We start from the raw sequence: 27,170 nt of genomic DNA, 5'->3' as shown, positions 1-27,170 counted from the left end.
TGATGTTTTCAATTTAATTTTTATATTGCAATTTGTCATATATTATTTTTTCAAATTCAGTCCTTATTCTTTTGATTCCTAATTTTTTTTCTTGGTTTTTTTGTTAGAGTTTTGTTATTTTCAATTTCATCTTTCAATCGAAGTTTATGTTGTTTTTTTTTTTTTTTTTCAGTTTAGCCTTTATTCTTTTGATTTTTTTTTTGTTAAAGTTTTTTCTTTTAAATTTAACCCTATAATTTATTTATTTTTATTTTTATTTTCACCCTCATTCTTTTAATTGTATTTTTTTGTATGATAGATTTTCCCTCCGGTTTCATTCTTCGACGTTTAATTTGTTGGGGATTGGGTTTCATGGTTACCCCTAAAAGGATTAATTAATACTAGAATTTTGAAAATTTTCATAAATAAAAACTTTCAGAAATACCTAGCATTGGATTTTTTTTTAAAAAAATTCATATATAAAACAGATAATAAATTCCAAAAATTTTCTATTCATTTAAATTAGTTTTTGAAAAATAATTAATGGCCACGCCTTTCCGCTTGTTTATCTGATAAGAATTTATTTTTTTGTCTATAAGAAATTATTTTACAGTCCAATTACTTATCACATTTTAATCTACCAAAAACCCTTTACAACACATGGAAAACTAAATATCCCATTATATATCCATAAAATATATATTTAGTTCAATACAACACATAAACAACTAAACATCCCATTATCCATAAAATATATATTTAATTCAAGCATATGTTCTTTATTTAAACATTATTGGTTCTTAGGCATAGTACATTAATCAGATAGTTTACAACATTTATGCACGATCTCATATTTAATAGTAAATGTTTAAACCATTCTATAAGATTTTGTGCATTCATGCTGCTGCTTCACCAGTGTAATCTCAGTCACCTTTGAACACTATATGTATATCTAATTGTAATTAAATCCTTGATTAGACTTTCAAGCTAGCTTAACATTCCATAAACTAGCTAGATACACGTACGTGCCCTTTCTTTTACATTATCTTTTCAAAACTAGTTCCAGTACTGTGCCATTCTATAATAATCTCCTTTTAATTAGCGGTTTTTGGCCAAATCAGAAGCGCAATTATGATACCACTACCAGCCATGGAGAGCATGGCAGCGTCCAATTCTTGAGGAGTGTTACTTCTGGCACCAAACCATAGTTTTCCAACTAATCACTTTCTGTATTAGCATTTAGTTAGTGTTTTTTAAGAAAATATTAAAATTACTATTTTTTTATGTTTTTTTATATTGATATATCAAAACTATAAAAAATATCTAAAACATAATATTTTTAGTATCTTTTTAAAATAAAAAATAGTTTAAAAACATTTTTAAAAATAGACTGAAGAAAAAAAAAACTCACTCGTTGGGCTGTAGTTATCCACAGCAGGCGTTGCCACGTCATTGATATTAAACCGAATGTACATTCCCCCCTTTCCGTGCATTATAAAAATGTACGTACGATTATAAATAATTTCTTTCAAAGACTTTAAGAACCTTATCAGAAAGACCCTTTACCTGCCGACCCAACTCGATCAACAAATATATAAAACGGTCGAATTCCATCAGCCATGAATAAAAAATTTCCCATTCTTAAATTCTTGCTATAATTATGTTTCTAGGTTCTACCCCCTGGGTCCTTGGATTGCTCGTAAAATATTATTTTTCCTTTCATAATATATAGTTTCTTGCATTAAGAGCTTTTTTTATTCCTTTCCATTGAAGCATGGAGATGTTTAGACTTTTCTTAACATTAATTAATATTTTTTAAAGAATTTGATGATGTTTAGAATTTTAAAATAAAAAAAATATTATTTTAATATATTTCTAAATAAAAAACACTAAATTAAATTCTTAAACTTGAACATTTTTTTTAATAAATGAATATATCAAAGCAAAACCTCAACACAAGGTACAAACGCTAATTACAACATAACATTCTGAATTGTTGCGTTATAGTGTAATAAGCGATGTACGCAGCAGGGGTTGGTCCTCCTTAAATCTTGCCTTGACATCAATACTTTCACCTCAAAAAATGTTGTCTGAAAGAAACAAAACAGTTAACTTGTAGGAGGAGGAGATGGCGGTCGTCACTAATTAAGATTAATTAACACCCTAAGAGTTTCAAGCGAGGCCATTTGGGAGGCACTTTCTTCTTCCCACTTTTGCATTTCTTATCATCTCTGTTAGGCCTATTCTTCCCAAGTTCTTGCTTCGTAGGTTTCGAATGCTTCCTCTCTTGTTCTTGCATCTGAGACTTCTCCCGAGCCTAAAACAAATAGAATAATCATCATATTATCAGGGGAAAAAAAACTCTGAGGCTGTGATAAATAAAACGTGGCAATGTTTTGAAACAACATTAATCTAGGACACCGATATTTTTAGATCCGCCTCGTTGCAGTAGAGTTCTGGTTCAATAAATTCCCACTGCTATTGAGGTTTCACTTTAGTATACGTGTTTCTAACCGAGGGAAAAACGAGATTTTACATGATCAACTGGAGGGAGTCATCAAGGCAGTAAATTATATGCATGCAGTTCTAAAATTCAACAGTTCGTGTACTATACCTGAAGTTCAACCCTGTTAGCATGGTCTAGGGACTCCTCTTTGTGTCCTTGATTTGGATTATTGAAAGTTGCCAGCGTGAAAGTTGGCAGTCCTTGCCCAGAAGATGCACACCCAGATGCCCGTGATGAAGTGGCTGATGTGCTGCTGGAATCCAACTCTAAGCAAAGCTGGAACACAAGAAAAATCCCAATAGCGCAAGCAATTTTAAGCTTTCTTTAGAGGAATTAGGCTACAATTCTCCAATGAGTCACCGAGTTCTAAAACACATTAGAGATAGATATGCTTGATTACAAATTTTTTTTCTTAGAAATAAAACATTTGTTGTATTACATTATAATGTTGGTGGACCTCTTCAAATTAATAAATAAGAAATTAATGTCCAGAAATCAAATTAAGCAACTGGACATAGAACTAAATTGAGAAAAAGCAATGGAAGAAAAAACTTGTAGTCAACTTGAACTGTAGTATTTGTTGTTCAAAAGAAAAATACTTGAATGGTTGTACTGCTACATTTCACCTGAAAAAGCCTATGTTCAAGACATGCCACTCGATCCATCAGTGACCCTTTAAGGCAAGCCTCCTTCACTGCCAAATCCATCGGCATGGATTGCCTCCCAGCACCTCCAACCGAACAATTTCCTCGCCATTTTGGTAAATGTCGTTTTCCTTCTAAATATTTCATCTTAATTTGTTCACAGGGAAAAAAAACACCCACACTCGTTAAAAAGACACCACACAGTGCAAGTGAAGAAAATTGACTGATAGACAGTATTTATGAGACCGTAGATGCTTTGGGAAAGACAAACTTACAACGAAATCCAAATGATCCAATCTAGGAACAAGAGACATGGAGGAATGAGAATGTCTTGCAGCTTCCATTTTGTTGTCACTCTAATGCTTAACTTTGATGAACCTTTGTAAAGCTTCAGTATTGTCTGTCATATAGCTTCCAAGTCTGCAACGGTTACAGATTCCCTCCTTTTAAGTTTACTGATTTCTAGTCCTCCTCACTAGTCACGCGCGAGTTTGTTAATTCAAGCAGCTTACTCTAACCCCAATGGAGTGCGCTAACTAGTCAAACGCTGGTTTGTTAGATTATGTGGCATCCATTCTAATGTCGTCGATGTCTGAGCCAAATGTCACCAGTAAGCAGTGGCAAAACGGAAGCTTTAGTAAGGAAACTGTAACTAGCTAGGCATTGCCTCCATGTCCACGATGAGAATAATTTATGAACCCTTCTTCTGTATTTAGTTCGTTTCAAACTTAAATGAATCAAACATGGGAATCAACCGTTTAAGAGACAATAAACTACAGAAAAATCGCAACAAGTTTGGACGGAATGGAAAGAAACAGCTGTTACATGCTTGCAACCTGGAACTTCAGACCTCGCATAAGAAAAGGCTGATTGCCGTTCTGTGAAGAGACATTAGGCGCATGTTTTGTCCTTGTAACCAAGGGTGACTCCACCTTAAACACAAAAAGAATCGATGATTTTTGGGTTATCACACAGTTAGCCAAAGCAGCTAGTTTCATCTGTTTGCATCTGGGTGAAGCTTGGTTTTTTATCCCATCATTCCTGATTTATTGATTGAGGCTTTGTCCTGCCTTTTACTAGTCGCACGAGAATCAGAAACTAAATGTTCAGGAAAAAAAAATGCAACTATTGCATGTTCAATTGTTGGTGACTGGCGAGTGTTTCTTCCAGCACCCGAGCTCATTAATTTTTAAGGATGAATAGCATGTTCTTTTGACATAACCTGTTATCATATTACTAAACAATTACTTGCAAAAGCTTTTTGCGAGCAGCAATATGATAACAATGGTGAAGAATAATCCAGTTATTTGCTCTGAAAGAACGGCAGCCAATCACCCCATGCTTGACCTTGTCACCTCATATGCCAAGAAGCATGCTGCATTTGCAGGGACACTTCTAGCCATGGCAGGGCCAAAACCTTTGTACAGGCCTTTGATACCTTCAGAAGCCAGGATCTTCCTAAAAGCATCAATAGACCCAGAGAACTTGGGGTTTTTGTAATCATCTACTTGAATGACGCTTTTAACAACATCAGTGGGGTAGACAGATACCCAAAAGGAAGCGCCAGCTAAGCCACCGGCCACCATCAAAGAGCCCCTTCCCAACTGAGAAGTATCCTCACCTCCTGCAAAGGACTGCTTCAGCAATTCATAGACACCAAACATAGCAGCATTTCCAGGAATTTCACGTGCCATAGTAGGAACCAAGCCCTTGAAGAGACCCCTCACACCACCTTCTGATTTGAGAACATGCCTGGTCACATCCATTGGCCCCCCATACTTCACAGCCACCACTGCTGAGTCTGAACTTGCCAAAGCACTTTGTGCTTGCAACCTGTTTCCACCAGGAAACCCCAACTGATTAGGAGGTAGATTTCAAAGATCTACCAGGTTATGTAAAACAAAAACAAGAAAGAAACAGAAATGGCAAGTGAAGAAGTTAAAACTATTTGTTGCCAGGAATGTTTCATAACTAGAAAAATACTGGCATAACCACCACTTTGTTGTTGGAGAAACGAGAGAAAGAAAGGATTGTATTCCAGTTGTTTTAAGACTTTAAGAAACAATCTCATTTGGCAATGTGATTTTTCCCCTTGCCTGATAATTTTCAGGACTATTCATAGACTTAAAATGTCAGGGTGAACCAGAAAAGACACGACAGTACCTCAAGGGTGAAGGAAAACCAGACACATTTTTGTTTTGCGATTTAGAAGAATTCAGGACATGACAGGTAGGACAGAAACTGCCCAAAACCATCAAGTTGTCAAGATACACAGCCCAGTCAAAAAATGAAAGCTTTGCAAAATAATGAGCACTCAAAAATTAAGAAAAATCAGGTAAAAAGGTCAGGAAAGGTTGTGAGGGTAAGGAGAGATGGCACTGACCTGCATTTGATCAATTCAGTGGGACAAGCAAGAAAAGAAACAGCAACTCCAGCACCCGCACCAGCAACAACTTGCTGGTTAACTGTAAGTGGGGCACCAGGTTGAGACCTTAACAATCCCTCCATTTGTCCCCTCACTGTGAAAAGAACAGCATTGAAGGCTGCCACAGTAGCAAGTGGAGCTCCCATACCTTTGTATAACCCCCTTGGGCCTTCAGCAGATAAAGTCTGCTTGACAGCATCCACTGCACCAGCATACTTGGGAGCTTGGCCAGGGAGTGGGGCAGGCTGGCTTTGGAGCTTGACCTTGATGGTGTCAAAGGGGTGCCCGACTATCAATTGTGCTACACCACCGATTGTCCCGGCAGTCAAGTCCTTCGCTACGTCCCCCATCTGCAAGATAGCTGGAAATATGAATTCGAGTTATTCAAGGGATAAAAGGGAAAGACTTGAATTACTTTCATAATGTTTGATTTGAAGCCAAGGGAAACAACAGCAATGGAAGTATTGTTTGCTTATTAAATTTCCACATAAATATTCAGGCAAAATATAGCTGAAGTGCAAAACAGATGCCATGCTACATCCTTCATTGTTTCTTTGCAGGTTAACAGACAAATTTTTCACAAAATGCAGAAGAGAAATACAAGTTGTCAGGCAAAATGTGGAGGGCGGACTATTCCAGGTTTGTAGAACAAATAGCATCGTGAAAACAAAAACTAGTAAAAAATATCCTCACCAACTACTGATGTTTCTAACTACATTCAGGTGCACGTGTTCTAAATCCAGGACAACGAAAGAGGACACAAGTATGAGCTCCCACAACTCTCTTCTTTCAATTTTCATTTCAAGCGCCCCTGAAAATGAGTCATTTATCTTCTACTTGGTAGAGACAATTTGTAATCCGAGCCAACCACTGGATTCTCTTACCAAGTCCATATACAATTTTGAACAATGTAATTCAATAGTAAAAGATACGATCAAATACTCATAGTAGCACTGCAACACATCAAATATGAGGAATGCGATTTCCCATTAAATATATGTATTTGCTTCTCAATTTTTCATTCCCCAGTCATTTCCGACCACAAATCAACATTAACTTGAGCTCAAGGATTGAATCAGCTCTAAGAAATAGAGTGAAGAAGAAAACAAAAACCCAAAAGCAGTTTCTTCACAATCCATAAATAAGGGAGGTGATGGGTAAGCATTACCATCAAAGTGAAAAACGAAAGTATGCCATCTATTATTATAAATGCAACAAATGAATTTGTCAATTCCACAAATGATTCAGTTACGCTCCGAAAACTGAATAATATTAAGAATCATACCAAACTTGATTTGACGAGAAAAGGATGCAAATAAAGATCAAAGCTTAATCGAAAGTCCAGAACTTTAACCTCTCCCCAGATTACAATCTGGAAAAAAAAAAGGAGTGTTAACAAAAAAGGGGTTGTGTAAAATCAATCATAAATCAATCAAGGAGAGTATCGGATTACCGGAAACAGTGTTAATAGAACTTCGCCATGAAAATAAACTGTGTTGTCAACTTGTCATTGCCCACTTCCAGGGGGGAGGGGATGTAAAAACGAAGGGGGTTGGTGAGATTTAAGAATTTTGGTTATTTGAGAAGTCTTGTAATTTTAAGCAGGAGGAATCTTGAAATTAAATTTCCACATAGTTTTTTTTTTTTTTTTTTTCAAAATAGCTTAGTGGGGATAAATATAGCCAAAAACAATTTCTTTTTCTTTTTTTGAGCTTATTTCTTCATTTATTCCATATTTAGTTAACGTTAATTTCAATATTATGATAAGTTAATTCATTATTTTTTAAAAAAATTTGACAAAAATTAAGATTTAATTTGGAATGAGATTGCTAAGAAAATAATTATTTTTTTTATATTTTTATATCATATTAAAAATAAAATTTAAAAAATATATTATTTTGATATATTTTCAAATAAAAAATATTTTAAAAAATAAATATTATATAAAAGCAAAAATAAATACAAATTAGTTGAATTTACATGCTTGTTTATAATTAAATTAAAAATTATTAATAAAAATCCAATTTTTGTATTGCCCCCGTTTCCATCATCTTTCTTTCATTTACAATGTTACTTGAACAAATAGCAGCTCTTGAGATGCGATTGAACTAGCTGTTTGCTTTGTTTTTAAGCAAAACATAATCACTTTCTTTCAGTGTGCAAAACATTCCTTGACTAGCAAGATAATGACACTTTATTCAATTTCCAAGATGGACTGATCATCTTGAAGACAGTATATTAAATCTGAAAATTTGATGAAATTAAAGTATGATCCAAACCTAAAATCCAATCTTCTTAGGGTCTCTGTTCACTTCCACCATGTGATTTCGGGTGAGTTTTGTGTAGTAGAGACTAGAGACTATGGAAGAGTTGGAGCGATGGAAATTTATTTGAGCAAACCTCAAATAACTCTCTCAAACACAATACCAACTTTTTTTTTTTTTAACGAGAGTGTCCGGGTCAGCTTGCGCGCACCTCGATTAATCCCACGGGCCTTGAAGTTAACGACCATGTAAACCTCCAGTGGCCATCATATGAGCAACCACAAGACTCGAACCCGAGGCCACAGAGGGAGCAAACCTCTTGATCCCAAGTTTTTACCACTGGACCACTACCTAGATGATTCACAGTACCAACTCTTAATCGATACAATTGAAAATATTTTTATCCTAATTTGGTTTCTCAAAACAAAAAATAATTCAGGAGATTTTCAATTGAGTCCTCCATTTATATCCATTGTTGAATTCCGTAATTTCTTTATAAGAAAAAATCATTTATAGAAAGCGTGGTGGTTTTTTTGTTGAAATTGGTGAAGGGCTTGGAAAACAATTCAGTTGAAAACTTATTGAAAATTCAGACACCTAATTCGTGATATATATGTAACTCAATTAGGATTTGATTTTTTTTCTTTGCATAATCTTTTCTACCTAATAAATCAGGTTTCATATAGTACATAACAATCAGCTTCAATGCTCCAATCATATCCACTCCCCGTACTAATCATATCCGATTTTTTGTTATGGAATGAAATAATTAATCTTTATAGCATTTATATACCTTCAATTACGTTTAAAATTTCGATGATTCAGCAGCAAACATTATAACTTCATGATAATTCATTAGCAACGTCTGTGGTGCATGTTCTTAACCAAAATTAATGTATATTTTGGTTAGTGAAGTTCGATATGAAACTCGTTCTCTCATTATAATAAGTTTAAATTCTTCTGTAATTAATTATCACATACTTTAATGTTCATAAATTGTATATGGTGCATCAATATATTTTTAAAAATTAATTTGTATCCTAAGTCCTTAAAGTAAGGTTCAAACGAACGATGATAATCCAATAATAGGTAAGTGGGGTTTATGTCTATACTCAACATATCAAGGCTTAACAGAATATCAAGTTCAAATGACATATACCTAGCTCTCTTCTAGGTCCAATGTCTTTGGACGTGGTTAAGAGCAGAGCTCAAGTGGGTATAAGTTTGGTGAGCTGTCAGGGTTAATATCATTGGGTTTAATTAGACGCTAAAATCCCAAAGGAACATGTGTTTGACGAGCGGCCACACACAACGTTCTCGGGTTCAACTACGTGCTGACCCCAAACAAACATGGGTTTGACAAGCTACCAGACCCAACATCCTTGGGATCAACTACATGTTGAGCCCAAATGGATATGGATCTGGCAAGGTGCTAGGCCAAAGACCTTGGGTTCAGCAAAATGCTGAGCCTAGACAAACATGGGTTTGGCGAGCTGTCATACTAAATATCCTTGAGTTTAGCTACGCACTGAGCCTAAACGGACATGAGTCTAGCAAGCTATCAGATTCAACTACACGCTAAGCCCAAGCATACATTGATCTAGTGAAATGCTAGAAACAACATCCTTGGGTTCAACTACATGCTAAGTTCAAGCAAACATAGGTCTAGCAAGCTGTCAGATCCGATATCTTTAAGTTCAGCTATATGCTAAGCCCAAACAGACATGAGTCTAGCAAGTACCAGACCCAACGTTCTCGGGGTCAGTTACACGCTAAGCTCAAGCGGACATGGGTTTGAGAAGTTGTCAGACCCACCGCCCGTGAGCTTGCCACAATGCCAAGTCCAAGTGGGTATAGGCTAGCGATCATTATAGACCCCATGTTAAGCCATAAAGCTTTGTTTATTTATTCTTATGACTTTTAACATAAATTGTTAATGTCAAGAATATTCATCTCCCTGCCTACCATATTTCCATCATGATTAATATTGTGTAAGAGATATTCATCTCTCATTAATATTGTATAAGAGATATCTGCCCCCCATTTAATATTATGTAAGATATATTTATCCTTCATTAATGTTATTAGAAGAAAATGACTTTGTAATCCCTCCACTCCAGCAAAATATCAAGGTTCAATGGTTATAAATATCTCTCAAAACACCCAAGTAAAGAGTTCATAATTTATATTCTCTAGATATGAATACTCTTAAATTTTAAAACATTTATTATACCAAAACAAAAACAAACACTATTGTTTTTAGAATTTAAAGCTCATTCTCTTATTTTTTGGAATCTCTCTCTTAAAAATTATTAACTTTATCATCTAAGGATTTCTAAACCCCACCAAAAAAGATTGTATTGCAGGTGTTAGGCCTTCTACTATCAATCATCCACCTTATCAACTCTGAAGAATGGAATCATGACGTTAACATATGATTAATCATCGTCTAAATACTAAAAAATCTTATTCCTACACATATTGAATTTTAGAACATCATCACATATAAATTTTTTTATCTCACACAGAAAACGATAGATAAAATATGTGTGAATTTTAATCAAATTTAGAAAATTAAAATTTGTATATGTAAAGAATTTTTTTTATTTATATAACATTGTATGATATCAAATCTCTTCACTTTTCATAATTATAGTCATATTAAATTATTTATCTATAACTTTTAAATTTTAAGATTTGCTTTTTGTTTATTGGATGTTAGATTCAGGATTCTAATGAAACTTGTAATATATTATTCAATTCCGACTGCAATGAAAGAAAAATATAGAATAAAGCTGGTCTGCATGTTTACTCTACGATGATATGGAATGTTAACAATTGATAACAAAAGACGAAAAGTATTGAAATAGCTACTTCTAACTTATTACATTGTGAGTCTACCTAATGGCGTCTTCTTCAAGAGCTTGCTGCGGATTGCTGAAATCTGCAACTAGTGGCAGCCCCCTTTTTTTATTTGTTATCATTTATTCTTCTTAATCTTTTATGTTTTAAAGAGTTGTAATATCCTCTTAATAAATCATGAATACAATTTAAATATTTTGGGTTTTTTTAATATATTTATGGTGTTTTTTTGAACGAGGGTTTTCATTTATAATAAACTTCATTATTCTTTACTGCTATATATTTGTTGCGTCAATTATTGGTATAATTTACTTGGTTTTCTGCATTTTTATGTTCTATCCAAAAACAATTGTTGATCATAATTTATGTCTATCTAAATTTATCTTATTTCAATTCTAATGTTTTCTTTGTAAATCTCTCGTTGTAATGATTGAAAAGGGTTTTTCTTCTTTCATAAAAATGAAATCATGTTTAATTTTCTTTCTCATTCCCACTCTTTATTTTTATTTTTATTTCATCAATCCTTATTGATGAACAACACAAAAGAAACAGATCACTACTGTATCAATCCATCGTAGTGTTGTTGCTGCGTAAAAATTATTTGGGCAACATTTTTTCAACCACTATATTTGAATATCCGTAAGTAACATTTTTGAGTCAATTACCTATCATACTTTGAAAAATTACAATTAGAATATTTTTTTCACTTATCTCCTATACTTTGAAAAAATACAGTTTACATCCTAAATCAATATAAATTTAACAAAATTATCAAATCACCCTCATATATATTACATATATATTAAATTTAAAAATTGATCAAAAGAGAGATTGATATTTTCTCTCTTTAAGTGACAATTCTCTCTCTTTCTAAACCTAAACTACCAAATTGAACATAAAATTTATTGTTTTTAATTGATTTCTTACACAATTTCTTCCCGAAGGGCACTGAAGGGTTCGCCAATTGTCACCATGAAAATTTAGAATCTTGGTGGTGGCTAATTCTCTCTAAACATCTTATTCTGAGCCAAACCTATTTTTACTTATATTTATGTAAATATTGAAAAAAATGCACATTTATGTTGATGATGATATTAATGTTACTCCACTGTAAATGAAAATGCCTAAGTGTTATACATATAATTTTTTATTGGGTTATCACGATTTTATGACTCGACATGTGGATTATCAAGTTAACTCAGGTTGACCTAAATCAATCCAATATGTTTTCATCTTAATATTTTTTAAAAATAACATCTTGAATATTTATTTTGAATCAAACCATGTTTTTACTGCTTGTTTAAATTGTTATTGGACTCAAGTTAACCAAATTATATTGAATTAATTCTCATATATTTTTAAAACAATTATGTTAAAAATACATTAGCAATAAATATATATATTTTTTATTATAATTTTTTTTTATTCAACCCCAATAATATAGTGTGGAACAATTATATAGTGAATAGACTAACATAAGAAGCAGCAAATATACAGCCAAGGAACCATCTAGGTGGTGGCCCAGTGGTAAAAGTTTAGGACCAAGAAGTTTGCTCTCTCTGTGGTCTCAGGTTCGAGCCCTGTGGTTGCTCATATGATGGCCACTGGAGGCTTACATGGTCGTTAACTTCAGGGCCCGTGAAATTAGTCGAGGTGCGCGCAAGCTGGCCCGGACACCCACGTTAAACTAAAAAAAAAATATAATAAAAATAAAAAATAATATATATATATATATATATATATACAGCCAAGGATATATCGAGTCACAGCAGATATCGGTGCCACCGCCAAGGTAATGTAAGGTCAATACTTAATAGAGTACATACAGCTAACTTGAATTTAAGTGGCATTTGATTTTATTTAAGGAAAGCATCACAGCTGTAGCCCTTGGTTGTTCCTTGTTCGTATTCGATAGCTGTTGTGCACAGATTGGGTAGTCCGTGTTTGACCATATTTCAAGGAAGCTAATCAAGTGGCCGACTGATTACCAAACGATGCCATTTGATCTGGATGTTAGCACCCATTATCTTCCACAACCACCAGCAGATTGTCTTTTAGGGTGTAATTGGCTGGGTGGTTCAACTTATTTTCTGTATCTGGCTGGTGTATCCCGCTAGAGGATACTGGTGGGGTTTCTTTTTCCCCGTTATTGCTTAGTTTCATTTTGTTTTTTAGCATTTCCTCTTAATAATAATAATAATAATAATAAAAACACAGTTAATTCCTTTTATTCTAATATATCTTGCGAGACCATGTCAAGATTTAAGTTAGATTCCAACAATGTTTGACGATCATATCTATTTTAAACCATGAAAGTACATGAAAGATGTTCATTTTTTGTTAATTATTACAAGTTTTCCTTCTTTTCTCATGCCCAAAAGAAAATCTTGGAAGCACTTAACTGAGACCCTTAGGTATTTTTTTATATATAATATAGATACAGTCAACCTACAGGACCACCAATATAATTTGGTAGAGGGAAGGAAACTATACATTTTATTTTTATGAAAATAGACATGAAGGAACATTTAACTTCAGGGTAATGGAAGTGAATTAAAGTAGATATTTTTATTTATTTATTTGAAGATAAATAAGAATATGATAATATCTTATGACTTGATAAATCTTTGTACCCAAACGGATTTATATAAATAATTTATTATTTTTTCATATACTTCCAAAATAATGTGTATTTTTTCTAAGATTATTTTGATTATATTTATTTGATAAATATACAACATTTTATTAAAAATTATCTTTGATGGCATATATATTTTGGTTAATGAAAACTGGTCATTGAATAAAAGTCATGTAAACCTCCCCCGGAGATCTACCATTTACGGAGGACTGAAAATTACCCTCAAATACATGCAGAGGTGAGAGGTGGATGTAAAGGTCATATGACCTTTATAGATGCAAAAACGGAGAGTGCATCTTCTTTTTTCATAGGCTAGTATTGATATCCCAACTTTAAAAAAATATGTATGAAATCAATATTATTTTTATAGGCTGAATATTTGTTGTATCGGCCTAACTAGCTAATCATAACTTACAGGTAATTATGGTCACATATGTTTTCTTAAAAAAATTATTTCTAAAATATCATTTGTTTTGGAAAATTATAAATTGTTCCAAAACGGTTTATAAATATTAGGGAAGCAAATATGCGAGAGACTTTTGATGATGTTCTAAAATTCAAGATGCTTAAAAATATAATTTTTTGGTAATTAAATAATGGAATGATCAAGTATTCATGTTGATACATCCATTCTCCATAGCAAAAAAAAGTGCTAGCTAGGTGTAAGAATCTTAACACCTTTTAAAAAAATCCCTTCTGGGTGAAGGACCCCATATGCTTAAGTCAATATTTTTATAGAGAGAAAGTATAAGAAATATGTAAACGAGCATTAAATTCTAAAAATTATGTTGTTTATTCTTGTTTTTATAAGAAAATAAGTGTTGTAAGAAAATGATACGTGTATGTTGAGAATGAAAATTATGAACCCTTTACTTGAGTGGTTTAAAATGTATTTATACCTCATAAACCTTGTTTTTTTGTTTGAACGAAGGAGTTGGAAAGTCATTTTACCTTTATATTATTAATGAGGGATAAACATCTATTACACAAATATTAATTATGAATAAATATCCCTAAGTCATATGCTAATAGGGGACAAATATCTCTGATACGTGTTTTAATGAGATAGAAATATGGCAGGTCATAGGAGACTCCTTTGTTCATCTAGAGAAGTAAATTGAGTAGGATCTAGGCTAGAAATCTTAGGTTAGATAAAAAAAAAAAAAAAACCCAATGGACTAGGTGTTGGATCCAGGCCACAAGGCAAGAATATGTATTGAGCCCAGATGCATGGCCTAGACCCAAAAGATGCCTGGCACGCACCTGACATCTAGGCTTAGGCTTAGGCATGATGCTTGAGTGCACAAGTGCAAGCCTAACACTTAGGCCGAGGTGTAATGCGTTGGCCTAAAGGTGTCAAGTAATGCCTAGCATTTGGGCCCAAGCCTATAACCTAGGCTCAATTCTATTTTAAATGAACCTTCAAAGCTTGGTCCATCATTAAAACGTGTTTGGCCCAACAAAAAATCATTTAAAAAATATTGATATATCCTAGTCCATCAATAATCCCTTGAGTCTTTGTGGTAAAAATACATAAAAACTTAAAGATAAATCTGATTTTTTTGGCGGAGTTAATTTTTCTATGTATAAAAAGATGGATGGATATCTCAAGGCACATAGTCAAAGTATTTACATGCAGAGGTATACATCACGAATAAAAGAATGCTTCTTTTAAATAAAAAAAAAAGTAGGAAAAACACATTGTGACGATGTTGGCTTTAACTTTATGGATCTGCCAAAGGCAATGACATGTGTCGTTGATCTGGCAGGGCATGAGGGAGGCCTTCCACTGTATAAGGACTTCCTCACATTCCATTTCATTTCACACCAGAAGTTCCTCTCTCTAAATTTCTTTAAGCCATCTTGCCAAGTAGTTCTAAGGTGTGAAGTGTGTACCTAGTGGGGAGTAATTACGTGGAATGTGTGGGATTTGCATGGTGTGTGGTACATGAAGACTTGCTTGAGGTAACCATTCATACTTATTGTGTTACATGATTGTGAAAATGGATCTTGTTACACTGTGATGTCAGCTGAGACTCTCTAAAATCAATTAAAAAAAATTTTACTTTAAAATTAAGAGTCGTCATTTAGTAATTAAAAAAAAATTAGGGATTCTAAACTATACATTGGTTCCAATGATTCAAGTAAGGGGTTAATTATGCTTAATGGAACGATGCCATCTTTACAACATCTTTTCTTACAAAAGTTATCTTTATAATGTGTTTTCTTTTAAATTTGTTTTTGTGATTGCTATTAATTATCTTGATTGTTTTTAGCTTTTTTTTATGTATTTAATTTCTAATTATTTTATGAAAAAACTGATGTCGATCTTTAAACATGTTAGAAAATAAAACCAGTCTCTAAAAATAGGAGACTAATCGAAAAACTTTGATGTTTATCCCTAAAAAAAAACATTACATTTAAATCGTTGAAAATAGACAGCTTGTTTGCTGCTTAATTTGAAGGTTGACATTAGTCTTTAAACATGTCATAAAATGACATAAGTCTCTGAAAATAGAAGAGTTGTAATTTTTTTTGATATTTATCTCTAAAAAAAAGAGTTTACATCAAAATTGTTAAAAATAGATGTCAGATCTATATGGATGATGAGAAATAGCTTTGGACCCATAAGAGTGGTAAAATGAGCTTTAGCTCTTTTGTTCAAAAAATCTTATACGTTGAAAATTTTATCATTGTTTATTTATTTATTTTAAAAGAAATATAGGTTTTTGGTTTTTTTTTTTTTTGTATGTAGGCCTAATGGGCCATTTTATTTAAGTCAAGTTTTCAATGAGCTTGATATACTTGTTGTCAAGCTTAAAAACGCATGCAACAAAATTATTATTTTTTGTAATAATGCAAAAAACATGTTTTTTTTGTTATTTTTTCTTTTTATGTTAAACATGGTATTAAAAAACAAAGAAAATATATTTATTATGCTTTTTCTAAGCTTGGCTATAATGAAAATTAAAAACAACTGTTTAATTTTTTTATGGTGCTATCTTTTTAATTTGTTCTAACACATGCAAAGAAAATAAAATCATGAACCATACCTATACATTCTCTTTCACTAATTAACACACACACACACACACATTTATACAATTATCATATGTAATCAAACATAATAAATCAATCAAAGGTTGCAATAAATTTTTTTGTTGTTAGTATTTCAATTTCAGTTCTTATTATTTTGATTTCTAATTTTTGTTCTTGATTCTTTTGTAGAAGTTTTATTTATTTTTAATTTTATTATTCCATCCCAATTTACAAATATTATATTTTTCAATTTGGTTCTTATTTTTTTGATTTCTAATTTTTATCTTTGGCCCTCTTGTAAAAAAATTATTTGTTTTGAATTTCATCATTCAATCCAAATTGATGATATTAAGTTTTTCGACTTGGTCCTCATTATTTTGATTTCTAATTTTTTTCTAGGCCCTTTCAGAAAAAAAAAATATTATTCTTTTCAACTTCATCATTCAATCATAAATTTTTTTATGTCAATCTTGATCCTTATTCTTTTTATTTTTCTTAATCCTTTTGCTAAATTGATTTTTCTTTTCAATTTCACCATTCAATCAAATTTAAAATTTATTTGATATTTGAATTTTGATCCCCATTCTTTTAATTGCTATTCTTTTAATCTTTTTGCTAAATTGATTTTTCTTTTTAATTTAATCATTGAATATCTGATTGATTGAGAATTAGGTTTCATGTTTTTTTCACATATGGTATTTCGGGTCTAATGACCTGGGTCATGAGTTTGAAAAGTTAACACGAGTTTTTTTTAAAAGGCTTTATAATTCTTTTTATTTTTTATTGAGTTATTCAAATCTCATTATCTGGACCGCGGGTTTGGTGGGATATTCCAGGTTAACTCAGCATTGATTATCGGGGTTATAGGTTTGTCATGCTAACTCGGATTAACCAAGATCAGTTTATTTAATGTTGTTTTTTACCCCGTTTTGTTCTTTCATATTTAATGGACTGCGAATTGATATACATCGTTTGTTCCATTTTGAAAAAAAATATTTTTTTCTCAAGTTATCCTAATCACTTTTAAAAAAAGTTGGATCCATCAACTATTGTTTTTTATTTTTGTTTTGTCTAATTAAATTAAAATCAGCTTATTTAATCTAGTTTGATATATGACCCAACTAATATATTTTTTAAAAATATATATTTATGAAAGTTGAATATTATTTTTTATCAAAAAAAAAAAAAAAGTTTAGTCCGCGCGAAACGCGGTAGTGAGAGAGCTAATGGGATTGATTAATCAGCAGCCAAGTTTCTATCAGCTTTGAATTTTAAGTTAATTAACGCGGTACCATAAAGTGGAGTCCTTGTCATCACTCAAGTCGGCAGTCCAGGTCGACTTCTAATTCCTACTTCCAGGAGATTCTATTCTACCTCAGTCCAACGGCTATTTTTATTGCCAGCAAATCCTATTATATTTATATATGTATTAACAACTACACAAAATTATTACATATTATAGATTCAAAATAGATATGTGATCCGTGGAATATTTTTATTTTTTATAAAAAAATTATATATATAGGTTTTTTAATGCATTTCTGTAATTTAAAAAATCTAAATTATACATACATGAAATTAAATAAATCAAGAACCATATGTACGAATAGATAAAAAAAAACATTAACGATACCTGAAAATAAAACTTGAAAAATCAAGAGATAGGTGTAGATCAAGATATTTAATCTCGACAGACAGGAAATTTACCCTGTTTTGTTTGCTAAATTTATTTAATAAAATAATTTTTTTATTTAACCAAACGATAATAGAAATAAAGACACAAATTAAATTGATCGAATAAAATAAAAAGAAAAAAACATCATGCAAGGTTGCACATATTAGAAATATTATCTGAAAATAATTTTTTTAAATTTTAAAAATAAAGTTAATCCATACAAAAGATAAAAAAAAATTTATAGATGAATAAGAAAAACTCTTCAAATTTAAATGATAACTAAAAAAATAATAGTAATTTAAAAGAAGCTCTCCAAACAAAATGAAAGAGAGAAGAAGTTTTAATTTAAATATAAATTAAAAAAAATTAGAGAAAAAACTATTAAAAAAATCATTAATTTAGAAAAAAAAAAAGTAAAGATCAGGCGTTGCTTCCCATGAACCAGGTCATGGGTATAGAGAAAAAAACGCTTTAAGTGAACTTCGCAGTTAACCCGGCTGAACAAATAAAACATATGATCTAAGACATGAAATTAAAATGACCCCATAAATAGCAAAACAAAAAAAACACCTACAAAAAAAAATGCTTCAAAAAAAGACCAAAGTCGACCAGGGTTAATCTTTCAGATCTATGAATCGGGTCATGAAATTAGGGTGACCCTGTTAAAGTCAAACTTGAAAAAAATAAAGAAGCAAGATTCTTAACCAAATAAATATTGAAGGATGAAATTGAGGAAAAAAAAATCAATAAAAAAACAATGTGAAACAGAACAAATATTAATTAAAAGAATTAAAACTAAATTCAACATAAAAACCAGCTGAAATTAAATATTTAAGGAAAATCTAAATGAAATTAAATGTTTAGGGGTGTAATTGAAAAAAACAAATCAATTAAGAAAATAATTAAAAAATAACAATTAAAAGAATTGACACCAAACTTGATATAAAAATCAATGAAAAGAAATGCTCAAGATGCAATTGAAGAAAAACAAATAAATCAAGAAAATGATTGAAAACAAAAAAAAAATAGCAATTAAAATAATAAAAATTAAATTTGATAAAAAAAAAACTAACAAGATCAAACAACTAGGGATGAAATCGAAAATAAAATCCAATTAGAAACAATCAATGTAAATAAAACAATTGCAGTTAAAAGAAGAAGAATTGTATCAAAAGAAAAAGGAAATTGAAGGGCTGATATAATTTTATGCATGACCAGCATGCAATCCAAAATAGAAAGAAAAGGAAAAGAAAGAAAAAAAGAAAAGCCAATTGGCTTTAAACCAGACCCCACTATTATACACGTGCCATTCAGGAAGGAAAAGGACGTCGAGATGCATCAAATGAGGTGGCGGAAACTTGATTTTAACCACCATCATCAACAACTTTTTTTTATGTGCAAAAAAACTAAAAATATCCATATGACTAAATAACAATAACAAAAAAAACCCTTATAAAATTACAATCAAGCTCTTAAAGCTAAGGCCAAATAAGTTAAATATGATAAATTGACAGTGTGTAAAGACCTTACTACCTATCAAGTAAAATTTTAAAAATTAAAGAATAAATAGGAAAATAATAATTTTATTGTGTTCGTGGATATATTTTATTGTGGATAAATTACAATAAAAAAAAACCAAGAAGTTTAGTATTTTACTTAATGCTTAATACACCCTTTTCTTTGCTTACAAATACACTTCTCTTGCTACTAACAATTTTCTCTGTCTAGCCGGTGGTAAGACTATTCAGCCTTGACCCTTTCAACCTTTTTCTCATCTATCTCCAATCCTTTGCTTTCACTTCCATTCACATTATACGAGTTATGCACACGCAATCTAATCTTGTATATAAATATTAGCCAAACACAATCATATAACATTGTATCCACTGTGGTCTCACATTAGTCCTGTACAAAAAACCCAGTCTCTGATTAACGGCAATGGATTGCTTGGTCTTGCCTGTATCAATGTTGAGAAAGTGCTACTCGAGGTCACGACTAGGCTATCGGCCATTAACTGAAGATGGGTTCGGCGATTTGGACAGTCCGGTGACCGTGGTGGTGGGAAAAGAGAGGAAAGAGTTCTTGGTTGATCCGTTTGTATTAGAAGAGAGCCCCTTTCGGGTTTTGATTGAAACAGTAAATAAGGACAGAGTTTTCGATGATACGAGTAGATCAAGGGAGGAGAAGAGAGTGATTTTTGTGGATGTGGATGCCATTTTGTTCGAGCACATGTTGTGGTTGATGTACAATGATTGTTCTTCTTTATTTCAGCTTAATCTCAAGGAAATTATTGACTTCTATGCTCAAGATTGTTAGATACAAGTGAATAAAACAAAGGAAAGGTATACCAGGCACACTAGCTAATTTCATTTTATATAAATCTCTATATAGTTCCATCGATCATGTAAATTTCTTTAAAGCCACTAATAAATAATTCTAATTGTTCTCATTTCTTGTCCTGCTGCTCTCTTCTTCTTTGTTATTCGTGTTCTTCATATCAATGTTTCTGTGTTGATCAATAACATTGATATTGGATAATATATGCCCTGTGAAAAAAGCAATGGAGATTTTCTGGATCAGTTGTAGATAATATTAGGCGCCTCAAAATGGCCGCATTGCTACGTGGTAAATCGGCCAATTGTGTTCATCGTCTTCCATTTTCGGTTTCCAAGTCTTGCTTGTGCTAATGTCCAAAATAGTTATTTCTTGTTAGAGGCAAGCAAGAATATTTACCAAATCTTTCCACACGGCAGGATTTTTCTTACTAAATAATATACGTAGTTCACTTTTATTCTACGCTGTTGAGAGCTTTCTTCGTTGTTTCGTAACAACAAGAGTGTTTTCTCCCCTCTGTTCGCTTGGAAAGAGTCAAATATGACATTAGATTACTGGAAATAAAAACAAATTAATATGCACTTAGCTGTAAATTGTTCAGATTAATGGACAACCTAACAGATTACTTGTAACTAGATCCAGAATAACAAGCTTTATGAAGTTTTAATCTGTTAATACAATTAGATCGATTCCAATCCACCTCTAACCAGATGAAGCAAGTTAACGCCATGAACTTTAATATGCATTCCATTTAGCATATTCTTTTCCTTTTCTTTTGTCGCCCACTTAGCATATCCTACGAAGTTCTCTGGTCAATTAGAGACTAATAGAGAATCATCAATGCATGCATTGACGGTGAAGTATGATCAAAGACTAACAGCACAAGTTTTTCGTTGTGGTCACGAAAGAGCGGTTTGGAGTCATTAAAGATATCAATATCAATTAATATTCCAATTTTGCTTTTGTTGCGATGTTGTTTTCTGAAGAAACTGGCCAGTTTATATAAATTTATGTGGCCTTTTTCAAGTGGGTTGGACTTGAAAACGATTGACAAGAAAAATTGTTAATCCGTGATGGTTTCTTGCTGACAAACATTCCAAGATACAAAAATAGGCATTGCAGGTGAACTCAAATTTCAGCCATTCTGTTGTCTTGGCCTTAGGGAGTTCCTACTTTTCATAAGGGCCTTACCGAATTAACAAGATGAGATGGAGAAGCCCATTCTCTTGTACGAAGAAGTTTACTATTTAATGAATAATAATAAATAGAATATTATCAAACTTAACTTGAAATCTGTCTAAATCTAACCTTAAATATATAATTATATTATATAAATATAATTATAGAATATTTAGATTTTTTTAAAATACAACATGATATATACATACCTTAATATTGATATAAAACACACATATATGAATAACATTTATCATTTTATCATTAATATACACATACATACTTCAAATATATATATTAACTATTTTATTATTTATTTATTAATAAATAATAGTAGATAATATATAGTTATTGATACCCAAAACCTGATGAATAATTTATAAATATCTAAATTTCTTACTCGATAGATAATTGATAGGGTATGAATATAAAAAAATCTAACCCGCGGATATCCATTGCCATTTCTAACTAGCATTTGATAAAAAAAAAACAAAAAAAAACTTAGTTTTATCACATGGAGATTATTAGGCACCATGATTTAATATTCTCTAGTTGCATAAAAATGAGATCTATATACATCAATTATGTTGGATTGCACTCTTTTTTATGAACGGAGTAACAAAACAGTGATATCAATTAAGTAGAGTTTTACATGGAAACAGAAGAGATAGAGATAATTAAAAGAGAATAAATATATTCTCATGTTATTTATGTTTTAAATAAAAAAAATTCACTCCAATTTTTTAAGTATAAATCTATTTTTATATTTTCATCTTAATCCCTCTAACTAACTAAACATGTTTTTTTTTATCATTTTTATATATTTTTTATTTTAGACCAACCAATCGCAACCTTAAAGATATTATTATATTTTGAAAAAAAAAAGCTCATAGGCCCAATATTTGTATCAATTTGCAACTCAACTAGACTAAATTAAATTAAATTATAATATTAATAGTAATTAGAATTTTCTAAAATGTTTAGGAAATAATTTTTTATCTCAAGAAAATAATTTTTTTGGATATTTTCATTAAAAATAAATAAAAAATTCAAAGACAGTCAATCATTATAATTTTAAAAACATGTTTGAGAAACACTTTTTTTTTTTTTTTGCAAAACAACTTAAACTTTTTATAATTTCTAAGTAATAAAAAATATCAAAATATTTTTCTTAAAGAAATAGTCATACATTAAAAAACTTGAGAATGTTACGGATTTTTTAAAAAATATCAATGGCTGAAAATTTTAAAATTTTTATTTTATAAATTTTAGTTGTTGAGAAATTAAGAAAAATGATTTCTTAAATATTTTCAAATATTATATTTTTCTGATATTTTTTAACATCTCTTAAAACATATTCATAACTTAATGACTAATATTTTTTAAAATATTATCTGTTCATTACTGTTTTTATTCCTTAAACATTATAAAATATTTAATAATCAAATATCATTGGAAATTTTATTAAAAAGTCTTCAAAAAATATCTCAACTAAAAAAGAGAAAAGTCTTCTTTCATATATCCTTTTTGTTCACGTCTGTATAGAAATAGTAGAAATTTGGGAAGTAAGTTAGATAAAAAAAAAAAAAAGTGAAGAAACTTGGACAAAAAAAAAAGAAGTAAATTATGTAGAATCGACTCTATCTTTACAAACATTTAAATAACCTTTTGGTTTCTAAAATTAAGAAATATTTTTTCTTTATTTCTTAAGCATTTCCCAAATATTAATTGTTATTCATTTTGAGATTTTATGCAATTTCTTTCAATTATGTTGCATGGACTAAATTTTGCAACACATGTGGAACCGGTAATTGAGTCAGGATAGGTGCGTCTAGATCGTGTTGCTATTTAAGTTTGGACCAGCATGCACTTGACCTTGACCCTAACTCATTATATTCGAGCGGGTTTAGGTCTATCCATGTTATTAAAAACAAATTTCTAGGAAAAAAAAGAGAAGAATTCAACTATTTTATAAGATATGTAAAAACTTCGTGAAGACCTCATAAACCATTGCCATTCCAAACATAATATTGAAATTAAAATATCGCTATGAGTCTTTCATTTTTATTCCGGACTTTTCATTTTTTTATAGTCAAACAATACTTTAAGGTTTTGTAAAGTTAAGGTGTTATATAATACTTGACCCACGGGTTATTCATAGGTCAATCCAATCTAGAAAATTTGAATTATTTTGGGTTAAGTCAATATAGGTTTTCTTGTTGATTGGCGCACAAAATCTTTTTCATTGGGATTGATTTGCCAAATTGGTATAAACAAAGGCGATTTTGTGGGTTTTTCCTTCTAATTTTTCTATATATATTGGGGGGGGGGGTTCTGTAATAGGACAATTTAGAATGTTTCTTTTTTAAGTTTACTACAATTAACCCATGTTTAATTTTTTTAAAGCATTATTTTATATTTACATTAGTTATAAAATATCATGGTGCTAGATGTTCTTTTAATAGCCAATTAAACCTCTATTAGAGAATTTGATGTCATCCTTCAAAAGTTGACTCAAGACCCCCAAAAGGGGGAAAAAGAAGAAGCATGGTAATGGATATTCTTGAATAGTTCAGTAAAAAAGTTCTCCGATAGCCAAATTTTGCCCTATATTGAAGCTTCTATTTGCTACGTTTTGAAATCTGTACAATTACTTTCTCTGATATGATGGAACTGGAAACAGAAAATAACAACATAAAAGAGTTTTTAAAACCTTGCTTTCAGAAATTGCCTCGTCAAAATAAAATAAATAAATATTCAGTGACAAGTAGGGTACAGTTACACTCCATTCATTACGTTCTCGCAGACTAATTTTCGATCCCACTAACGTGTGATTATTTAGAGGCACTTAGTTTTTTCTTAAGAGAGGGAATTTCTAAAAAAGAAATAGAAAGTGAGGGAATTCGGCTTGGGCTAGAGCAAGATCAATCATGGGCTGTGTCATAATCGACAACGGGCAGAGTATATGCTCCACCATCGTGCTGGTAAAGCTAATATTGGTCCTTATGGGAGCAAACGTCTCGTCCAGCCCAGGATTACATTGATGGAAAATGGCTTTGGTTTTCCAAGTTGCAATCTTAGAATATATGGATTTGATTTGATCTGTTTAAAAAGAGATCCTCGTGGCACTGGCTGCTTAAATTAATCATGTCCTTTAATTTAGTAAAATTCAATAATATTCTCCTCTAAAACCTCAAAAGCTGGAGCACATTTCTTTTAGATGCATGCCAGAGAGTTTTTTTTTTTCTTCTTCTTCTTACAAGTCGACATGCACTATCTAATGATAAAGACATCCATTGTCACAATCATCAGATGCATAATTCCATGCGAAAAACACCATTTCTCGAGACCAATAAGGTAGATACATCCCTCGTATCACTAAAGTAGAAATTCTCCTTTGCAAGAGAGATGGCCGTTAATTAATACATTCGTTAAGCACTTAAGAAATTCGTGGTCTATAGTTTTGCTTGCTTGAATCAGCTAATTTGTCCACATATCCCTTCATTGATTCATCTACATGGTTTATTTATTACCATAATATGCTTTTTAGTCTGTCTTAATCCTTACAGATTTTAGATCTTATAAGCACTGTGTTTATAAGATCTCTCAACAACACTATTAATTTCTTTACACATGTATCTCAAAATCGTTTTCATGTCGTGATCATGACACGGGCTATCATGGTTAAAATCTATCTACTATTGCTTCTTCTTCTTTTTTCCCCTGGAATTTTATTTGGATTACATTGTTTAACAAAAACTCTAAATTGCGTAGTCAAAATAAATTCACTATTCAATGTTGCAGTGTATGAACTCTTTTTCCCAAGAAAAAAACAAGACATAAACAAATCTATTAATCATTATAGATTTGTCCGACAACATATGATTTTTAGATTTTTTTTTTAATTTTTAGAAACAATAAAATGATTTATCTAACCTCCAAGTAAAAAGAAATTAATGATGTTAATATAAGAGTAAGAGCTTTTAGGTCTATTTGTTTTTTTTCTTCTTAAATACAGGAAGGAATCAATAGAAACAAGCATGAGCCTATTTGACTTTTCACATGAGTTTTGTCATATATTATTTTTTTATTTGGTTTTTTTTTATCTTTTATTATTAAAAAAATTATTAGTTTTCAATTTTATCTTTTAATTCAAATTTATGGTGTGTTATTTTTTTTTCCAATTTACACCTTATTTTTTTATTTTTCTTTTCTTTTCTTTTGCTAAAGTTATTTTTCTTTTCAGTTTAATTTTCCAATAAAAAATTTATAATTGCATTCTAATTTGTTTTTTATTTTAATTTTCACCCTCATTCTTTTAATTATGATTTTTATTTTAGATTCTTTTGTGTGATTTTTTTTTCAATTTCATCTTTCAACGTTTTGATTTTCTAGGGATTGGGTGTGCTATTTTTCTATGTATGGTGCTTCTGGTCTAATGAATCAAGTCACATATTTGAAAAGTTAACATGAGTCGACATCTTTGTTTTTTTACCCTATTTTCTTTTTCAATTTCATCGTTTGACAATAATTTTTTTTTTTACAAATAAAACATCTAAAACATTTTATTGTTTAACATTGATTGCTAGTTTTTTTTTTTTATCTTCTTTTGATTTTTTTTTAGTTTCATTTCTAATCATTTGGTTTAATTTGATTTTAATATCAGATATGATCTTTATTCTTTTGATTTTTTTTATCCTTTTACTAATTGAATTTCTTTTTTATTTTCATTCATAACATTTGATTTCAATTTATTTTTATATAGAATTCGGTCCCCATTATTTTTATTGTTGTTTATTTTGTTTAGGTTTCTTTCTTATTGCATTTGTTTTTTGTAATTTCATTCATTAATATTTTTTATGGAGTATGTTACTTCTTGTTTTTTTTACCTTCTATAGAGTTAGTACAAGTCTCATGACCGAAGTCACAAGTTCTGAAGATTGACAAAGGTTTATTATGGTCTTTTTTTAGATCATTTTATAAAATTAATTTATTTTCAATTTCATCCTTAAACATTTGATTTTTTTGAAATTGGTCTTCATGTTTTCTTTTTTTTACTTTTCATTATTTAGGGCTATCTCAATTCTATACTCATGATCATAGGGTTAGTAAGTTAACCCGGGTTTACTCAAATCTTTTTTTTTTTTAGTTTCGCTCTCAATATTTTTTTATTGAGAATTTTATTCATTTTTTTGGGTTTGCTTTTTATATGTGGTGAGCCTGGGCTTAATGACCACAATCATGAGTCTTAAAAGTTCACACACATTCACTTTAGTTTTTTTTAGTTTTTTTTTAGAAGTTGAATATTTTTTTTAATTTTATCCTTTAATATTTAATTTTTTTAAGATCTTTGTACTTTTTTTTATATATTTAATTTGTTATGAGATCAAATATCTTAATCTGAGTTATTTCTTTATCAAATATTGATTTATTTAATTAGATATGTGTATAAATATTTTAATTTATAATTAAAAGTATTTTAATATAAAAAAATATGATGGAAAAATCTATATATTCATTTTTTTCACTTAAAAAAAAATACATCTAACCCACTGCAAATGACGTTGACATAGCTAGTAAAAGGCTAAGATATTGTGATTACTGTGTGCACATTTTAAAAATGTGGAT

At 30.7% G+C, this 27,170-nt stretch overlaps 3 protein-coding genes across 6 annotated transcripts; 1 reads left to right on the top strand and 2 right to left on the bottom strand.

Moving 5' to 3' along the window:
* Positions 1-1,873: 1,873 nt before the first annotated feature.
* LOC18096969 (uncharacterized) lies at positions 1,874-3,869 on the bottom strand. The gene is made up of 4 exons (XM_006385590.3): positions 3,405-3,869; positions 3,112-3,276; positions 2,594-2,761; positions 1,874-2,296 (listed from the first exon to the last, which is right to left on the bottom strand). The coding sequence occupies exons 1-4, from the start codon at positions 3,471-3,473 to the stop codon at positions 2,135-2,137; spliced, it is 564 nt and encodes a 187-aa protein (XP_006385652.1). The 5' UTR covers positions 3,474-3,869; the 3' UTR covers positions 1,874-2,134.
* A 393-nt stretch (positions 3,870-4,262) lies between these two features.
* Positions 4,263-7,186, bottom strand: LOC18096968 (mitochondrial carnitine/acylcarnitine carrier-like protein). 4 transcript variants are annotated; one of them, XM_006385589.3, is made up of 4 exons: positions 7,008-7,186; positions 6,840-6,926; positions 5,513-5,904; positions 4,263-4,962 (listed from the first exon to the last, which is right to left on the bottom strand). In XM_006385589.3, exons 3-4 carry the CDS (start codon positions 5,902-5,904, stop codon positions 4,461-4,463), a joined length of 894 nt encoding a protein of 297 aa, XP_006385651.1. In that variant the 5' UTR covers positions 6,840-6,926; positions 7,008-7,186; the 3' UTR covers positions 4,263-4,460. The 4 variants fall into 4 exon arrangements, with proteins under 4 accessions (XP_006385651.1, XP_024454068.1, XP_024454069.1 ...); XM_024598300.2 differs by having other exon boundaries at positions 5,513-5,915; positions 7,008-7,177; XM_024598301.2 differs by lacking the exon at positions 6,840-6,926 and having other exon boundaries at positions 5,513-5,915; positions 7,008-7,178.
* Positions 7,187-19,833: 12,647 nt separating this feature from the next.
* Positions 19,834-20,479, top strand: LOC18096967 (uncharacterized). Its single transcript, XM_006385588.3, has one exon. The coding sequence runs from the start codon at positions 19,971-19,973 to the stop codon at positions 20,346-20,348; it is 378 nt and encodes a 125-aa protein (XP_006385650.1). The 5' UTR covers positions 19,834-19,970; the 3' UTR covers positions 20,349-20,479.
* The last annotated feature ends 6,691 nt before the right edge of the window (positions 20,480-27,170 follow it).

The sequence above is a fragment of the Populus trichocarpa genome, chromosome 3 (assembly GCF_000002775.5).
Source record: "Populus trichocarpa isolate Nisqually-1 chromosome 3, P.trichocarpa_v4.1, whole genome shotgun sequence".
Taxonomy (NCBI): domain Eukaryota; kingdom Viridiplantae; phylum Streptophyta; class Magnoliopsida; order Malpighiales; family Salicaceae; genus Populus; species Populus trichocarpa.
Note: the sequence above shows the minus strand (reverse complement) of the source record. Positions and strands in the feature narration are given on the sequence as shown.

What these genes read in the sequence shown, in the direction of transcription:
- LOC18096969 (XM_006385590.3), bottom strand. Translation starts at nt 3,473, where the DNA reads ATGGAAGCTGCAAGACATTCTCATTCCTCCATGTCTCTTGTTCCTAGA. An exon ending in TGGATCATTTGGATTTCGTT is followed by an intron (nt 3,277 to 3,404) that starts GTAAGTTTGTCT and finishes GAACAAATTAAG; the next exon opens with ATGAAATATTTAGAAGGAAA. An exon ending in CTAACAGGGTTGAACTTCAG is followed by an intron (nt 2,297 to 2,593) that starts GTATAGTACACG and finishes TATTTGTTTTAG; the next exon opens with GCTCGGGAGAAGTCTCAGAT.
- LOC18096968 (XM_006385589.3), bottom strand. Translation starts at nt 5,904, where the DNA reads ATGGGGGACGTAGCGAAGGACTTGACTGCCGGGACAATCGGTGGTGTA. An exon ending in ACTGAATTGATCAAATGCAG is followed by an intron (nt 4,963 to 5,512) that starts GTCAGTGCCATC and finishes TGGTGGAAACAG; the next exon opens with GTTGCAAGCACAAAGTGCTT.
- LOC18096967 (XM_006385588.3), top strand. Translation starts at nt 19,971, where the DNA reads ATGGATTGCTTGGTCTTGCCTGTATCAATGTTGAGAAAGTGCTACTCG.